The sequence below is a fragment of the Ornithorhynchus anatinus genome, chromosome 13 (assembly GCF_004115215.2).
Source record: "Ornithorhynchus anatinus isolate Pmale09 chromosome 13, mOrnAna1.pri.v4, whole genome shotgun sequence".
In the NCBI taxonomy this organism is placed as follows: Eukaryota; Metazoa; Chordata; class Mammalia; order Monotremata; family Ornithorhynchidae; genus Ornithorhynchus; species Ornithorhynchus anatinus.
The window spans coordinates 38,674,744-38,689,579 of record NC_041740.1 but is presented as its reverse complement, the minus strand read 5'-3'; the positions used below and the strand labels follow the sequence as shown (position 1 = coordinate 38,689,579).

Sequence of the window (14,836 nt, the reverse complement as noted above, 5' to 3'; positions counted from 1 at the left end):
AGTTGCCCTTTCCTAAAATAGAAACAGGGTAGGCGAGGGTCCTAGAACGAGCGGGCAGAGGCCGGGAAAAGGAGGGGACCATTGCTCTCCCTCTCAGTCAAAGCCGCTTTTCAGCCAGTCATGGTGAAGAAGGCCCCAAGATGGCCGCCGTTTCCCAAGCAACCGAGCCAAGCCTCCCGCCCCGAGCACTATGGCCCCGCTTTCTGACAATAATGTTGGTATTTGTTAATCTGATGATCTCCTGGGAGCTTGAACGCTTTTCCCCGAAACCAGTCGGTGGTCAAATCCCTTTCGGGATTTCAGAAGGGGTGAGGGGTTGGGTGGAGAAGCCGGAGTCATCCTTGCCCTTAGTTAAGATGGCCCTTCTCCCCGGTTGAAGGTCGCAAAGAGGCTGCCCGTAGTTAAGATGGCCGCCGGGGGCCGTTGATTTGATAGGAAGCGAAGCCGGGGCCTCGGGGGCCTCGCCAGGCCGCCCTCAGCCAAGATGGCCGCCCGCTTCTATATAGGTGAAGCTGCCGGGCGTCTTCCGTTTTCCCTGTGCAGGCATGGCGCTGGCCAGTGTGTTGGAGAGGCCTTTGCCGGTGAACGGGCTGGGCTTCTTCGGGCTCGGCGGTCGCTCCGAGTTCCTGGATCTGGGTCCGGACAAGGAGGGGGATGGGCTGAGCCTGGCCGCCCCCAGCTGGGCCGCCGCGGAGGAGCCGGGCATTGAGCTGCTCCACGGAACCACCACCCTGGCCTTTAAGGTGCCCAGCTCGACCGCGCGGCCACCGCCCCGTGACCCCCAAAACCTCCCTGGGGTCCCCCTTCCTAGTCCTGCCCCGGGAGGGGGCGGCGAGGGCTTGATCTAGGCGGAGTGGGGGGTCGGCTTGGCATGAGCTTGGCCTAGTCGGTTGAGCCCGGGCCCGGGAGTCAGAAGGACCGGGGTTCCAAGATTGACTCCGCCACCTTTTGGTTGTGTGACCTTGGACAAGTCCCCTAACTTCTCTGCCTCAGTTACCTCCTCTCCAAAATAGGGATGACTGCCCGGAGTGCCGTGTGGGACACGGACTCTGGCCCACCCGGTTAGCTTGCATCTTCTCCCAGCGCTCAGAGCAGTGCTTGACACAGAGTAAGCATTTAGCAGATGCCATTAATAATAATGTTGGTATGTGTTAAGCGCATACTATATGCAAAGCAATAATAATAATAATGTTGGTATTTGTTAAGCGCTTACTATGTGCAGAGCACTGTTCTAAGCGCTGGGGTAAACACAGGGGAATCAGGTTGTCCCACGTGGGGCTCAAGTCTTAATCCCCATTTTACAGATGAGGGAACTGAGTCACAGAGAAGTTAAGTGACTTGCCCACAGTCACACAGCTGACAAGTGGCAGAGCTGGGATTCGAACTCATGAGCCCTGACTCCAAAGCCCGTGCTCTTTCCACTGCGCCACGCTGCTTCAGTATTCCAAGCACTATTCTAAGCGCTGGGGCAATAATAATAATAATGATGTTGGTGTTTGTTAAGCGCTTACTATGTGCAGAGCACTATTCTAAGCGCTGGGATAGATACAGGGTCATTAGGTTGTCCTACGTGAGGCTCACAGTCTTAACCCCCATTTTACAGATGAGGGAACTGAGACACAGAGAAGTGAAGTGACTTGCGCACAGAGAAGTGAAGTGACTTGCCCACAGTCATACAGCTGACAAGTGGCAGAGCCAGGATTCGAACCCATGACCTCCGACTCCCAAGCCCGACCTCTTTCCACTGAGCCTCGCTGCTTCTCGAATTATTAGAATTATTAGCATTAGAATTATTGCTCCGCCATGAGAGGAGGCAACTGTGGGGACTGGAGAGGAAGGCCCCGGGGAGGTTTGGTGGGGAAAGGCTCGAATGCTAATAATAACTGTGGCGTTTGTTAAGCACTTACTCTCTGCTAAGCATTAGGGTGGATAAAAGACAAGTCAGGCGCAGGCCCCGCTTTATGGGGGGCTCACAGTCTAAAAGGGAAGGAAATGAGGTATTGAATACCCATTTACAGATGAGGAAACTGAGGCACAGAGAGGTTATGTACTTAGCTAAAGTCACAGAGCAAGGGAGTGGCTGTTGGGAGGGGCCTGTGTCTAACTAAAAGAGTTGCTTGTGGGCTATGGGGAAGGGTAAAGGTCAGTTTGGGTGTCCTTACTGAAAAGAGTATAATAATTATAGTGGTATTTGCTAAGCGCTTAGTAGGTGTCCAAGCGCCGGGGTAAATACGGTTGGACACAGGGCCCATCCCATCTGGAGTTCACTCTGAATAAAAGGAAGGCGGTCGGGAGAAACCCTGGACTCCATCATTCAACAGTAAATTCTTGCCCCCACCTTCCTTTGAAGCTTTCTATCAGGTGGCAAGAATTCTGGATGTTATTTAATAAGTGAGGTATAAAAGCAGTGTGGGCTAGTGGATAGAGCTTGGGTCTGGGAGCCAGATGGACCAGGGTTCTAATTCAGGAGCTTCCACTTGTCTGCTGTGTGACCTTGATCAAATCACTTAACTTTTCTGTGCTTCAGTTGCCTCATCTGTAAAATGGGAGTTAAGACGGTGAGCCCCATATGGGACAGGGACTACATCTAACCTGACTAGCTTGTATTTACCACAGCTCTTAGTACAGTGCTTGGCACACAGTAAACGCTTAAGAAATACTATAAAAGAAGTGATTTTTGTCGGATGATTTTTATCTTAAAAAAAAACCAAAAAATCTTCATCCCACAGAATTTAGGATAGCCCAAATCCCCGTGGTGTAAAGGTCAGGGAAGACAGAGGGCCACTTGGTCAGGGGAAGTGAAGCCGTGGAGGGATGGGATGGAGGTGTGAGTTCAGAGTGGGATATGGGCCTGGCGGTGGCAGAGAAACCACGCCGGTTCTGATTTGTGCCCTCGCAGTTTCAGCACGGCGTGATTGTAGCCGTGGATTCACGTGCCACAGCCGGGGCCTACATCGCCTCCCAGACGGTGAAGAAGGTGATCGAGATCAACCCTTACCTGCTGGGCACCATGGCTGGCGGGGCGGCCGACTGCAGCTTCTGGGAGCGCCTGTTGGCCCGGCAGTGCCGCATCTACGAGCTGCGCAACAAGGAGCGCATCTCCGTGGCGGCCGCCTCCAAGCTCCTGGCCAACATGGTCTATCAGTACAAGGGCATGGGGCTGTCCATGGGCACCATGATCTGCGGCTGGGATAAGCGGGGGCCTGGTGAGTGATACCCCCATCCTCGGTGGCTGGGACAGGAGGAGCCTTTGGAGGGGAGGGACGGGCTGATCTATCCTCTTTATTCGGGCCGAAAGACCCCACCCGCGGTCACCTTGTCCATCCACCGTCTCCACCTAGCCATCCGTCATCTACCCGGGCCAATCAACTATGCTCATTGTGTGCCGAGGACTGTACTGAGCACTTGGAAGAATATAGCAAAATGAGCAGACGTGGTCCCTCCCTTCAAGGACCCTACTGTCTAGTGGGGGAAGACAGCCTCCTTAGAGTTCGCACGCAGAGAAAGTGGAGTTTGGAAGTTCTAACTTAATTCCCTCCTAGTGCCGTTACGTTTTCTGACTTCTGTGAAGATAGGGTTAGCTGGTCTCTATCTCCTTTCAAACACTTCAGATACACAAAGGTTAGTACCTAATTGCAGGTGTTCCCAGAGGTGGTTGAATCCTTGCTAGGATCTATGGATAAATCCTGAGTGGATTAACGAAGTCCATCCTTCCAGCAATAAGGGACTAAACAGTGTAGAATCCCCACTTTCCAATTTAGTCCAGTTTTACCTTGTTGAGTTCCAGTTAAAGCCCAGGCCGCCCTCTTTGTTCTTCCGACTCCGACCTACCTACTACCTGAGAAGCAGCCCGTCCTGGTGGAAAGTGGATGGGCCTGGGAGTCGGGACCTGGGTTCTAATGCCGGTTCTGCCGTGTACCTGCTGTGAGACCTTGGACAAGTCACTTAACTTTTTTAAGCCTCAGTTCCCTCATTTGCAAAATGGGCATTCAATACCTGTTCTCCTACTTGGGCTGTCTCTTGTGGGACCTGATTATCTCCTATCTTCCCCAGCAGTTAGTACGGTGGTTGGCACATAGTAAGTTCTTTACAGATACTATTATTATGATTATTACCTCCTCAGTCTCTTCTGTCTGGCCGCTGACTCCTTACCCATGTCCGCCCTCTGACTTAAAACTCCCTTCCTCTTCATATATGGGAAAGCAGCGTGGCTTAGTGGAAAGAGCCTGGGCTTCGGAGTCAGAAGTCATGGGTTCGACTACCGGCTCTGCCACTTGTCAGCTGTGTGACTGTGGGCAAGTCACTTCTCTGTGCCTCAGTTACCTCATCTGTAAAATGGGGATTAACTGTGAGCCTCACGTGGGACAAGCTGATTACCCTTTATCTCCCCCAGCGCTTAGAAGAGTGCTTGGCACATAGTAAGCGCTTAACAAATACCAACATTATTATATATCCACCTTCAAAATCTTATTAAAACCACATCTCCTCCAAGAGGCCTTTCCCAACTAAGCCCTCATTTTCCCCTACTTCTGTCTTCTGCATCACCTATGCATTTAAGATCTGTATGCTTTAAGCACATGATATTCATCCTAATCTCAGTCCCACAGCACTTATGTACATATTCGTTACTTATTTATCTGCATTATTGTCTGTCTCCCCCCTCTAGAATGGGCAAGGAACATCTCTACCAACTCTGTTTTACTCTCCCAGTGCTTAGTACGGTGCTCTGCACACAGTGAGCAGTCAATAAATGCCACTGATGGATTGATAATCTCCACACTCGAGAGACCACATTCTCTTCTCTAGGCTGAATAACCCAATTTGTTTATTTTTTCCTCCTTCAGTCTAAGGAGGAACTTATCTGACCTCTTAAAAAATCTTTCAGAAACTTGATGGGGCTGCAGAGGAAGTGGGATTAAATTAAAGTAGGAGAGTGTTGGGTCAGATGTGGATTTCCCAGTGGCTGGGGTGGGAATTCCCTGGAATAGTCACCGGGAACTGAGGGTTGGACCTAGAAGGACTTTGAAGGTGTGGGGGTCGGGGGGAGGGCAGGAGGAGATAGACACCAGCTTGTCTTGAGTGGCTTCATTGTCCACCTGCCAGGAGCTTGATTGACATGCTATATTAACTTGTGACTGTGTGAGAGACTCAATCAATGACTAGTATTTATTCGATGTCTACTATGTATGGAGGACTGTACTAAGCACTTGGAGAGTATAGAGGCTAGTAGACATAGTCCCTAATAATAATAATAATTATTATTATTATGGTATTTGTTAAGCACTTATAGTGTGCCAAGCACCATTCTAAGCACTGGGGTAGATACAAGGTAGTCAGGTTGTCCTATGTGGGGCTCACAGTCTAAATCCCCGTTTTACAGATGAGGGAACTGAGGCACAGAGAAGTGAAGTGGCTTGCCCAAGGTCACACAGGAGACAAGTGGTGGAGCTGGGATTAGAACCCACGTCCGCTGACTCCCAAGACCGTGCTCTCAAGGAGTTGACAGTTGAGTGAGGGAGTTCTGGGATAGGAACCCTCCTTGGATGAAATGACCTAATTGATGGTCTACATCCCATAATGACTTTCCGGGACCCCAGTCGATTGATACCCTGGATAAGAGAACAGGGTGGCCTAGTGGACAGAACACAAGCCTGGGAGTTGGAGGATCTGGGTTCTAATTCCGACTCCACCCCTTGCCTGCTGGGTCTCCTGGGCCAAGTCAGTTAATGTCTTTGTGCTTCAGTTTCCTCGGCTGTAAAATGGGGATTCATTATCTGTTCTCCTTCCTACTTAGACTGTCAGCTCCATGTAGGACGGGGACTGTGAGCCCCATATGGGACGATAACTGTGTCCACCCTGAGCAACTTGTATCTACCCCAGCGCTTAGAGCAGTGTTTAACAAAGAGTACAGTTAGAAGACAAATGGAGTGTGATGGGGGGTGGAGAAGACTAGAGAGTGCGGTTGGGGCGAGTGTGTGATGGAGGGTGACTAGGCTAAGCAGGAGCGAACAAGGGAGGGCATTGTGGACAGCGAACCAAGCCATCCCAGTAGAGAGGGAGAATTTCGTGGATTGGGTCGGAATCTCTTGGACATCCTCCCCAGATGGTTTGGGACCTCGATCGCTCCCTATTGTTTCCATTGACCCTTCGGAAGTTCTGTCCCGGGAAAGGGGGTGAATCGACGTTAAGGAGGTCCGTGGCCCGCTAACTCTCCCCTCGTCCGACCCAGGCCTGTACTACGTGGACAGTGAAGGGAACCGGGTCTCCGGCGTCACCTTCTCCGTGGGCTCCGGTTCCGTCTATGCCTACGGGATCATGGACCGGGGCTACTCCCACGACCTGGAGGTGGAGGCGGCCTACGACCTGGCCCGGCGAGCCATCTACCAGGCCACCTACCGCGACGCCTATTCGGGCGGGGTGGTCAACCTCTACCACGTCCGGGAGGACGGCTGGATCCGCGTGTCCAGCGAGAACGTGGCCGACCTGCACGACAAGTATCAGGGAGTCATCGACTGAGGGGAGGGGGATCTGCCCCAGCCCTCGCTCTGCGGGGGAGTGGGTCGGGGGGAAGGAGGTGGGTCCGATGGAGGGCCGCTGAGCTGCTGCAGGGGCGATGTTTCTGGTCTTTTATTTTTGTGTTTGTTTTTTTTTTTAACTTCCTCAGATGTTAACATTATACAACCAAACCCCAGCCCCGTGTCACGTCTCTTTGTCCGAGCCAACTCTCCTCCAAGAACTCTCACAGTCAGATGAGGCAGGAGCCAGGGAGGGAGACGTCAGTAATTACAGGAAACAGTGGCGTGAAGACTGTCTAGTGAATACATTACGTCCCGTTCATGAGGCTAATACAAAGGAGGGAGAGAGGCAGGCAGGCTGAGGGGGTGCTGGGGGAGGGGAAAGACGGTGGACGTGGTACCTCGCCAGGGGAAGAAGAGTTGATGAGGTGGAAAGATGCACCAAGAGGCCGGACCAGGCAGACGCCGGCGAGAAGGCGGTGGCTGTTTATGTGGGGGACGAGGCCGGTGCCCTGCCTAGATTGGGGGGTGGTAGAGGGACGGGGGAGACCAGCTGTGGCCGAGAGCTGTCACCGCGGTGCGTTGTTCCGGGCAGGGGGCCCCTGCCGAGCAGAGACTGGGCTGATTTATTGCCCCAAGCGCCGAGGGGGTCCCCGAGCAAGGGTGGCAGCAGATGGCAATGCCTTCTGTTGGGGAGAAGACACGGGGTGAGACGGGGGAGGTGGTTTAAAGGGAGAAACCACTGAAAGCGGGAGAAGAGGGGGCGGATGCCCCCAGTCGGACCCAAGGCCGGTCCAGCTCGACCGAGGGTGAAGACGGTGGCCGGGGACAAGGGGCAGCCTGGGGGCGTGGGGGCAGGCTGGGAAGGGGCAGCCTGGGGGCTGGGGGTTGGTCATCCCCCCCCCCCCAGCTCCTCCCCTCTCCACCGCCTCTTGCAGTCGCTATTGATTGATGAGGGCTATCCGCCGGGAACCGATCGAGGCTTGTTAATTGCATTTGTCAAAGGCAGGGAAATTGGGAATTAGCGAGATCGGAGAAACAAACGACCCTGGCCCGGAGGGAGATTTGTCTTGGCGAGTCCCCGACAGCCGGGGAGCTTCAAGATGGGCCCGATCTGGACCTGGATTCGGCACGGCAGGGACGAATGGCCAACCGAGCAGGGCTTGGGCCCCGGTTCTGCAGATCCACCTGGAGAGCCAAGCGCTTAGGACGGTACCCCGCACGCTACGCAGCACGGTGTAGTAGATAAGAGCATAGGCCCGGGAGTCAGAAGGTCGTGGGTTTTAATCCCAGCTCTGCTGCTTGTCCTCTGGGTGACTGGTTTCTGATGCAGTCGTGGGTTTGGAGGGAAGCGTCAAGGGGACGGGCTCCTGGTGGAAGCATATAGACTCTAAGCTTCTGGAGGGGAGGCGATCGTATTGTCTAGGGATAGCGCATGGGCCTGGGAGTCAGAAGAACCTGGGTTCTAATTCAGGCTCTGCCACTTGTCTGCTGTGGCACCTTGGGCATGTCATCTTCTCTGTGCCTCTGTTACCTCTTCTGTAAAATGGGGGTTAAGACCGGGAGCCCCATGTGGGACAGGGACCATGTCCAACCTGATTATCTTGTATCTACCCCGGTGCTTAGCATAATGTCTGGTACGTAGTAAACGCTAACCAGTATCATTAAAAAAAAAATCTTGCCTCCAAAGTACGCAGTACAGGACCATGCGTACAGTGGGGGTGCCCAGTACGGTGCTGTGCACACGGGGGCATTCAATAAATACCGATGGATGCACGGGCCAGCCCAGGTCCGGGTGTGACCGCAGGGAGGGCTCGCAATTGCGGACGGGAGGGGGATTTTGGTGGTGCTGGCCGGCTGGCCGCCTGAGGGTGACCGCACATCAGCAGAGCAGAGCACAGCTTGTTGAGGGACTCCATCAGCTTCATTTCCCAGCATGGCCCTCTTGACAAAGGATGATGGAAAAGAAATTGCCTTAAATAGCTGGAAGATTAATTCCTCCCGGCCGTTCCTAGGCGGATTCGGGGCCGGGGCTCCGCGAGTGACGGCTGACAAATTCCCCTCCTCCGACGGCTCAATAATGCCAACTCTTCGGGTGGGTGATGGTCAATCCGATTTAGGTAGAGAGCCTGGTGCTCTGCAGGAGGAGGGTTGGGGTGTTGGGGAAGTGAGGAGTTTGGAAAGGATGGAGGCCTTCCCTGACTAAGCCCGCATTTCCACTTCTTCCCCACCCTTCTGTGTCGCCCTGACTTGCTCCCTTTATAATAATAATGATGGTATTTAAGTGCTTACTATGTGCCAAGCACTGTCCTAAGCACAGGGATAGATACAAAGTAATCAGGGTGTCTCACATGGGGCTCACAGTCTTAATTCCCATTTTACAAATGGGGTATTGGAGGCACAAGTTAAGTGGCTTGCCCAAAGTCACACAACCAGTAAATGGCAGAGCCGGGATTAGAACCCATGACCTCTGACTCTCAAGCCCGTGCTCTTTCCACTAAGCAATGCTGCTTTATTCATTCCCCCCTCCTCACAGCGCTTATGCACCTATCTATAATTTTATTCATTTATATCAATGTCCGTCTCCCTCTTTAGACTGTAACCTCATTGTGAGCTTACAGTTTCCGTTATAGTGTACTCTCCCAAGTGCTTAGAACAGTATTCTGCACACAGTAAGCACTCAGTAAATTTGATTGACTGGTAGGACAGGGTAGGGTGTGTGTGTGTGTGTGTGTGTGTGTTAAGAGCTAGGGACCCGCTCGCACACTAGATGAGCATTGAAGGCTAATAGTTTTGAGGTGTTTGCTCTTTAGGCAAAAGCAGAAAGGTTCCTGACATGCCTTCAATCAGTAGTATTTATTGAGCGCTTTATTGTGTGCAAGAGCACTGGATTAAATACTGGGAAAGTGGGAATGAGACCATTAATTTGCAAGTGGGAATTAGACCATGGCCCTGTCCCTCTAGGGGAATCACAATCTAATAATAAAAAGGGAGAGGGGAAACTAGTGACAGACAAGAAATTGTCAAAACCACCTAGGAATGGTGATGATCGTAACAGTGACATTTTACTGTTACCGGCATTTTTTGAGCACCTACCGATGAATACAATGTGCTGTACTAAACACGGGGAAATGTTCAACAGCTGCTCAAGTTCTGCTCCCGTCCCACAAGGAAGTCCTTTTAGATTTCCTGACGTGGAGCACTCGGTGCGGCCTACTGGAAAGAACACGGGTCTGGGAGTCGGAAGGTCCTGGGTTCTAATCCCGGCTCTGCCACTTGTCTGCTGGGTGACCTTGGTCGAGTCACTTAACTTCTCTGGGCCTCGGTTCCCTCATCTGCAAGGAATTTCCACTCCAACGTGGGAGACGTAAACCCGGCAAGTGGAAGGTTGTGTCTCTGTTGGGGGAGTCACACCTCGAAGAAGCCTTCCCAACTAGTCCTTCATTTCCACTACTCCCTCTCGCTTCAGCATCACCTATGTACTTGGGTCAGTAATGATAATAATGATGGCATTTGTTAAGCCCTTACTATATGCACAAGGCACCGTACTTGATAGTCACCCCTCCCTTAGTCCTACAGCCCTTATACGCAGTACGTATCTGTTATCTTTTCTGTACATAACTTACCTGTACGTATGTCTCCCACTCTAGACTGTAGATTCCTTGTGGGCAGGGAAGGTGTCTACTCTACTCTCCAAGTGCTTAGTATCATGCTCCGCACATAGTGCACAGTGAATACCGTTGATTGATGGGGAATAAAGGGAAGGGGACGGAGGGAGAGCTAGGATTGCTCCGTGGGTGGGGGAAGGTGAGCACTTGACTGGGGAAAATCTTTTGGCGAAGGAAGAGTAGAAAAGGGCCGAACCCCGGGATGGAGCAGGACAATCTGGCTTTTTGATGGAGAGATGGAAGGGAGACTCTCTGCAAAGGATTAGACACTTACTCCAGCTGGGAGGTGTGGACAAGACCTGTCTTCTTTCTTTGCACATTTTTTGTGCCTCCCCACCCTTTCTCTTTCTTTTTCTCCTTTCAGGAAGCAGGAGTGTTTTGGGAAAGGTTTAATTATGTCGGAGGAGGGAGGACTGTGCACTAAAAATGCACACTGGATCAATTTAGGTGCTGCTATCCTGGTCCGGGATCCTCCCCCTACTTGGGCTCCTCTCCATCCTCCATCTCTCTCCCGACAACGTCTCCCCTTTACCCCCCTACAACTCACACTGTCCAAAACCCTCTCTCCCTCCCCGATCCCTGCCTAGCCACTTCCCTGTAGGCATCGGGTCGCGGACAGGGGTTGGGAGGAGACTGGTCTGGTTGAGGCTGTCTCTCTAATGGCTACAGTTGGGTTGTTGGCCAGACAGGCAGAAACAATCCACCCACGCTGGCTTCACGTCAGTGCCCATTACAAATCGGTGCTTAACCCATGGCATCCCAGGCCAACCTGCCATGGGATGCTGCTCTTCCCCCTAGATGTCACCCTCTGACATCTTTCAGATTGGATCTTTTGGGTCCAAATCTCTCTCCTTTTAGACCTCCTGCCTTGGAGCGGAAGGAGGGTGGCCTAGAGGAAAGAGCACGGGGTCTGGGAGTCAGAAGGACCTGGGTTCTAATCCTGGCTCCACTGCTTGTCAGCTGTGTGACCAAGCCACTTAACTTCTCTGTGCCTCAATTCCCTCCTCTGTAAAATGGGGATTAAGATGTGGGACGGGACTGTGTCCAACCCGATTATTTTATATCTACCCCAGTGCTTAGAACATGCCTGGAACATAATAAGTGCTTAACAAGTACCACAATTATTATTCATTTCCTTCCCTTGGGCTTAGGTTCCTCTTTCCCCATTGCCCCCCCTTTCTCTTTTTTCCTCTTGGATATTTGATAAAACTTTCCCTCTTCAATAACACTTGTCTTCCTGGGGAATTTAAATAAAAATCAATCTGTAAAGCAAGTGCAGTTTACGGACTTTAATGTAGGCAGGAAAGGTTATTGCCAGCTGCGGGGCACCGGGAAAGCAGATCTTAGAGAGAAACACAGATGGGTGGAAGCGAGGCTGAGACAAATGAAGAGGAGGGGAGATTCAGACAGGGAACGGAGCCTGATAGAAAAGGAGGAAGGAACAGGGTCGGTGAGGATGAGATGGAGATTAGGAAGACGGATGGAAGCGGCTGAAAGTCGGACTCTGGAAGGGGAGTCGGCGAGGGAGAGAGGAAAATGAGAGGGACGGTGATGGACAGATGGAGAGAGGAAGGGGGAGGCAGAGGGGGCCAGAAGCTAATAGGCAGTGAAACACACTACCCCTGAGAGAGATGAGAGAGATCGTTTCTCCAGTTAAACATAACAAGAACCTAACACCTTCGGTCTTTATTCCCCCCATAGGGGCCAGAGGACTTGGAGGGGTGGGGGGAGCGTGGCCTAGGGGAAAGAGCTGGGCCTGGGAGTCAGAGGACTTGAATTCTAATCCTGCCTCTGCCAGCAAACCACTTAACTGGTTACTGCCCTTAAAATGGTGCCGTAAAATGTAAACGTACCTGTTCTCCCTCCTACTTGATCTTCAGACCCCGTGAGGGACGGAGACTTCATCCAATCTGATTATCTTGTATCCATCTCGGTGCTAAGTACTGTGCCTGGCACATAGTAAGTGCTTGACAAATGCCATTATTTACCATTATTAGAAAGGGGGTCTGAGGTGTCTTCTGACTGTCTTTCCTACCACTTAACTGTGCCTAGTAGGCAGTTGTTCCTCCTGGGTGATTCAGGAGTTTAAATAGAAGAGCAACTCAGCTCTAAATCCTTTCCTGGACTTCATAAGGGATTTTGTAATGCAGAGGGATTTACAGGAAAAGTCTTTTAGTATGTGGAAGAACACCAGCCCTAAGATGGTACTCTTCAACTCTTGATTAATCAGTTATTCAGTAGTACTAGGGTGGTTCAGTGGAAAGAAAACAGGCCTGGGAGTTAAAGGATCTGGGTTCTAATATTTTCTCTGCCACTTGTCTGCTGTGTGACCTTGGTCAAGTCAGTTAACTTCTCTGGGCCGCAGTTTCCTCAACTGCAAATGGGGATTCAATACCGACTCTCCTTACCACTTAGACTGAGAGCCCTGTGAGGGATTGGGACCGTGTCCAACCTGATTAGCTTGTATCTACTCCAGCTCTTAGAACAGTGCTTGGCAATCAGTCTGTCGTATTTAGTGAGTGCTTACTGTGTTCAGGGCACTGTGCTAAGTGCTTGGGGGAGTACAACAGAACTGTATAACAGACACATTCCCTGCCCACAACGAGCTTACAGTCTAGAGGGGGAGACAGATGCTAATATAAATAAATAGATATGGATGTGTACGTAAATTCTGTGGAGATGTTGGCAGCGTGGCTCAGTGGAAAGAGCATGGGCTTTGGAGTCAGAGGTCATGAGTTCGAATCCCAGCTCTGCCACTTGTCAGCTCTGTGACTGTGGGCAAGTCACTTAACTTCTCTGTGCCTCAGTTACCTCATCTGTAAAACGGGGATTAAGACTGTGAGCCCCACGTGGGACAACCTGATTCCCCTGTGTCTACCCCAGCGCTTAGAACAATGCTCTGCACATAGTAAGCGCTTAACAAATACCAACATTATTATTATTATTATTATTAAAGGCAAAGCAGAAGGGAGTGGGAAAAGAGGACATGAGGGCATAATCAGGGAAGGCCTCTCGAAGGAGAAGTGCCTTCAGTAAGCCTTTGAAGATGGGGAGAGTCATTTTCTGTCAGATATGAAGAGGAAGGGCATTCCAGGCCAGAGCCAGGACGTGAGCAAGTAGTCAGCGGTGAGATAGATGAGATTGAGGTACAGTGGTGAGTAGAGTGGCATTAGAGGAGCAAAGTGTGCGGGCTGGGTTGTAGTAGGAGAGTAATGAGGTGAGGGCAAGGTGATTGAGTGCTTTTAAAGTCCTTTAAACGTGGCACACAGTAAGCACTTAGTAAGTGCCACAGTTCAGTCTTATTAGTAATTGGGTGTCTCCTGGGTGCAGACCATTGTACTAAGTGCTGAGCGCAGTGCTCTGCCCACAGTAAGTGCTCAATAAATAGGACAATGAATGAATGTGGTCCATCGCCTGCCCCCATATAAATATACTTGTACAAATGGGTAACTACCCTCTTTTCAAAGACATCCCCCAAAGCATCACTATGTCCGTCTCCTCCTCCTCCTCCCCATTCTGATTGCAATTCTCCGTTGCCCTCTCCGCCATTGTCTCCGGGACCAGATAATCCCAGCATTTTCAATGAGCTGTGGGATTTCTCTTTCCCATTTGTCTTGAACTTCTCGGTGTGGCCTAGTGGATAGAGCATGGGCCTGGGAGTCAGGTTCTAGTCCTGCCTCTGCCACTTCTCTGCTGTGTGACCTTGGGCAAGTCACTTCACTTCTCTGCGCCTCAGTTACCTCATCTGTTAAATGGGGATTAAGTCTGTGAGCCCTCTGTGGGGGAGGGACTGTGTCCAATCCAGTGACTTTGTATCTACCCCAGCATTAGGAATGCCTGACACATAGTAAGTGCTTAACAAATAGCACAGTTATTAATTATTATTACAGCTGTCAGGCTGTTACCTGGGTCACTCCCAGGGAATCTGCCCTTTGCTGGTTGGGAATGCTGTTGAACGGAAGCAGTTTAAAAACGAAGAAATCAGGTTTATTCAAAGGCAGCTAAGCAGCTCTTCCCCCACTGTGAGTCTGTTTAAAGATGACTGGATTTTTTTTGCTGCGAAACCTCTGAAATTTTAATGTGGAAAATGTGTATTTTTCTTCTTATTCTTCCCTGAGCTTTGTGCAAACTTCCCCCCAAAATGCATCTTGCAGCACTAATCTGGCCTTAGCCTGAAAGTTCAAGGCTAAAGGAGTATTTTTAAAGCCGTGTAATGGAGAAACAATGAAGCTCAAAAAAATAAATGAATTGGCATCTTTAACTGTGGCTTCTGCTGTCATAGCGCTATAATTAAAATGTGTCCCGTGGAGTCTTATATTGGGGCCCCTTCCTGTGTCTTCCTGTCCTGTTTCTCCCTGACACCAGAATGATGGTAAAACTCATCCTCCTGTAGGTTTGATTAATTGTGTGTCTCAAAACAACAAGCAACATCTATTTGTCTCCCCCGAAAAGAGAAAGACTGGCAAATAGAACCGCAAGGTGTCGATTTTGCCATCTCTCCATCCAAGCAGTGCTGTTACTCTTAACGCTTTTGTTCACAGAATTTGGATTTCCTTGCATAGCTTCTGTTAATATTTACTGAGCACCCACATGTAGACCGCACCATGCATATCTCATCCTGCAGCCAGCTGTGTTGTGAAAAGTTGAGAAAAA

General features: G+C 50.9%; 1 protein-coding gene across 1 annotated transcript; it reads left to right on the top strand.

Moving 5' to 3' along the window:
- The first annotated feature begins 507 nt into the window (after nucleotides 1-507).
- On the top strand, nucleotides 508-6,691 carry PSMB5 (proteasome 20S subunit beta 5). Its single transcript, XM_001509447.5, has 3 exons — nucleotides 508-743; nucleotides 2,900-3,206; nucleotides 6,230-6,691. Exons 1-3 carry the CDS (start codon nucleotides 546-548, stop codon nucleotides 6,514-6,516), a joined length of 792 nt encoding a protein of 263 aa, XP_001509497.1. The 5' UTR covers nucleotides 508-545; the 3' UTR covers nucleotides 6,517-6,691.
- Nucleotides 6,692-14,836: the final 8,145 nt, after the last annotated feature.

What these genes read in the sequence shown, in the direction of transcription:
- PSMB5 (XM_001509447.5), top strand. Translation starts at nt 546, where the DNA reads ATGGCGCTGGCCAGTGTGTTGGAGAGGCCTTTGCCGGTGAACGGGCTG. An exon ending in CCACCACCCTGGCCTTTAAG is followed by an intron (nt 744 to 2,899) that starts GTGCCCAGCTCG and finishes GTGCCCTCGCAG; the next exon opens with TTTCAGCACGGCGTGATTGT. An exon ending in CTGGGATAAGCGGGGGCCTG is followed by an intron (nt 3,207 to 6,229) that starts GTGAGTGATACC and finishes CGTCCGACCCAG; the next exon opens with GCCTGTACTACGTGGACAGT.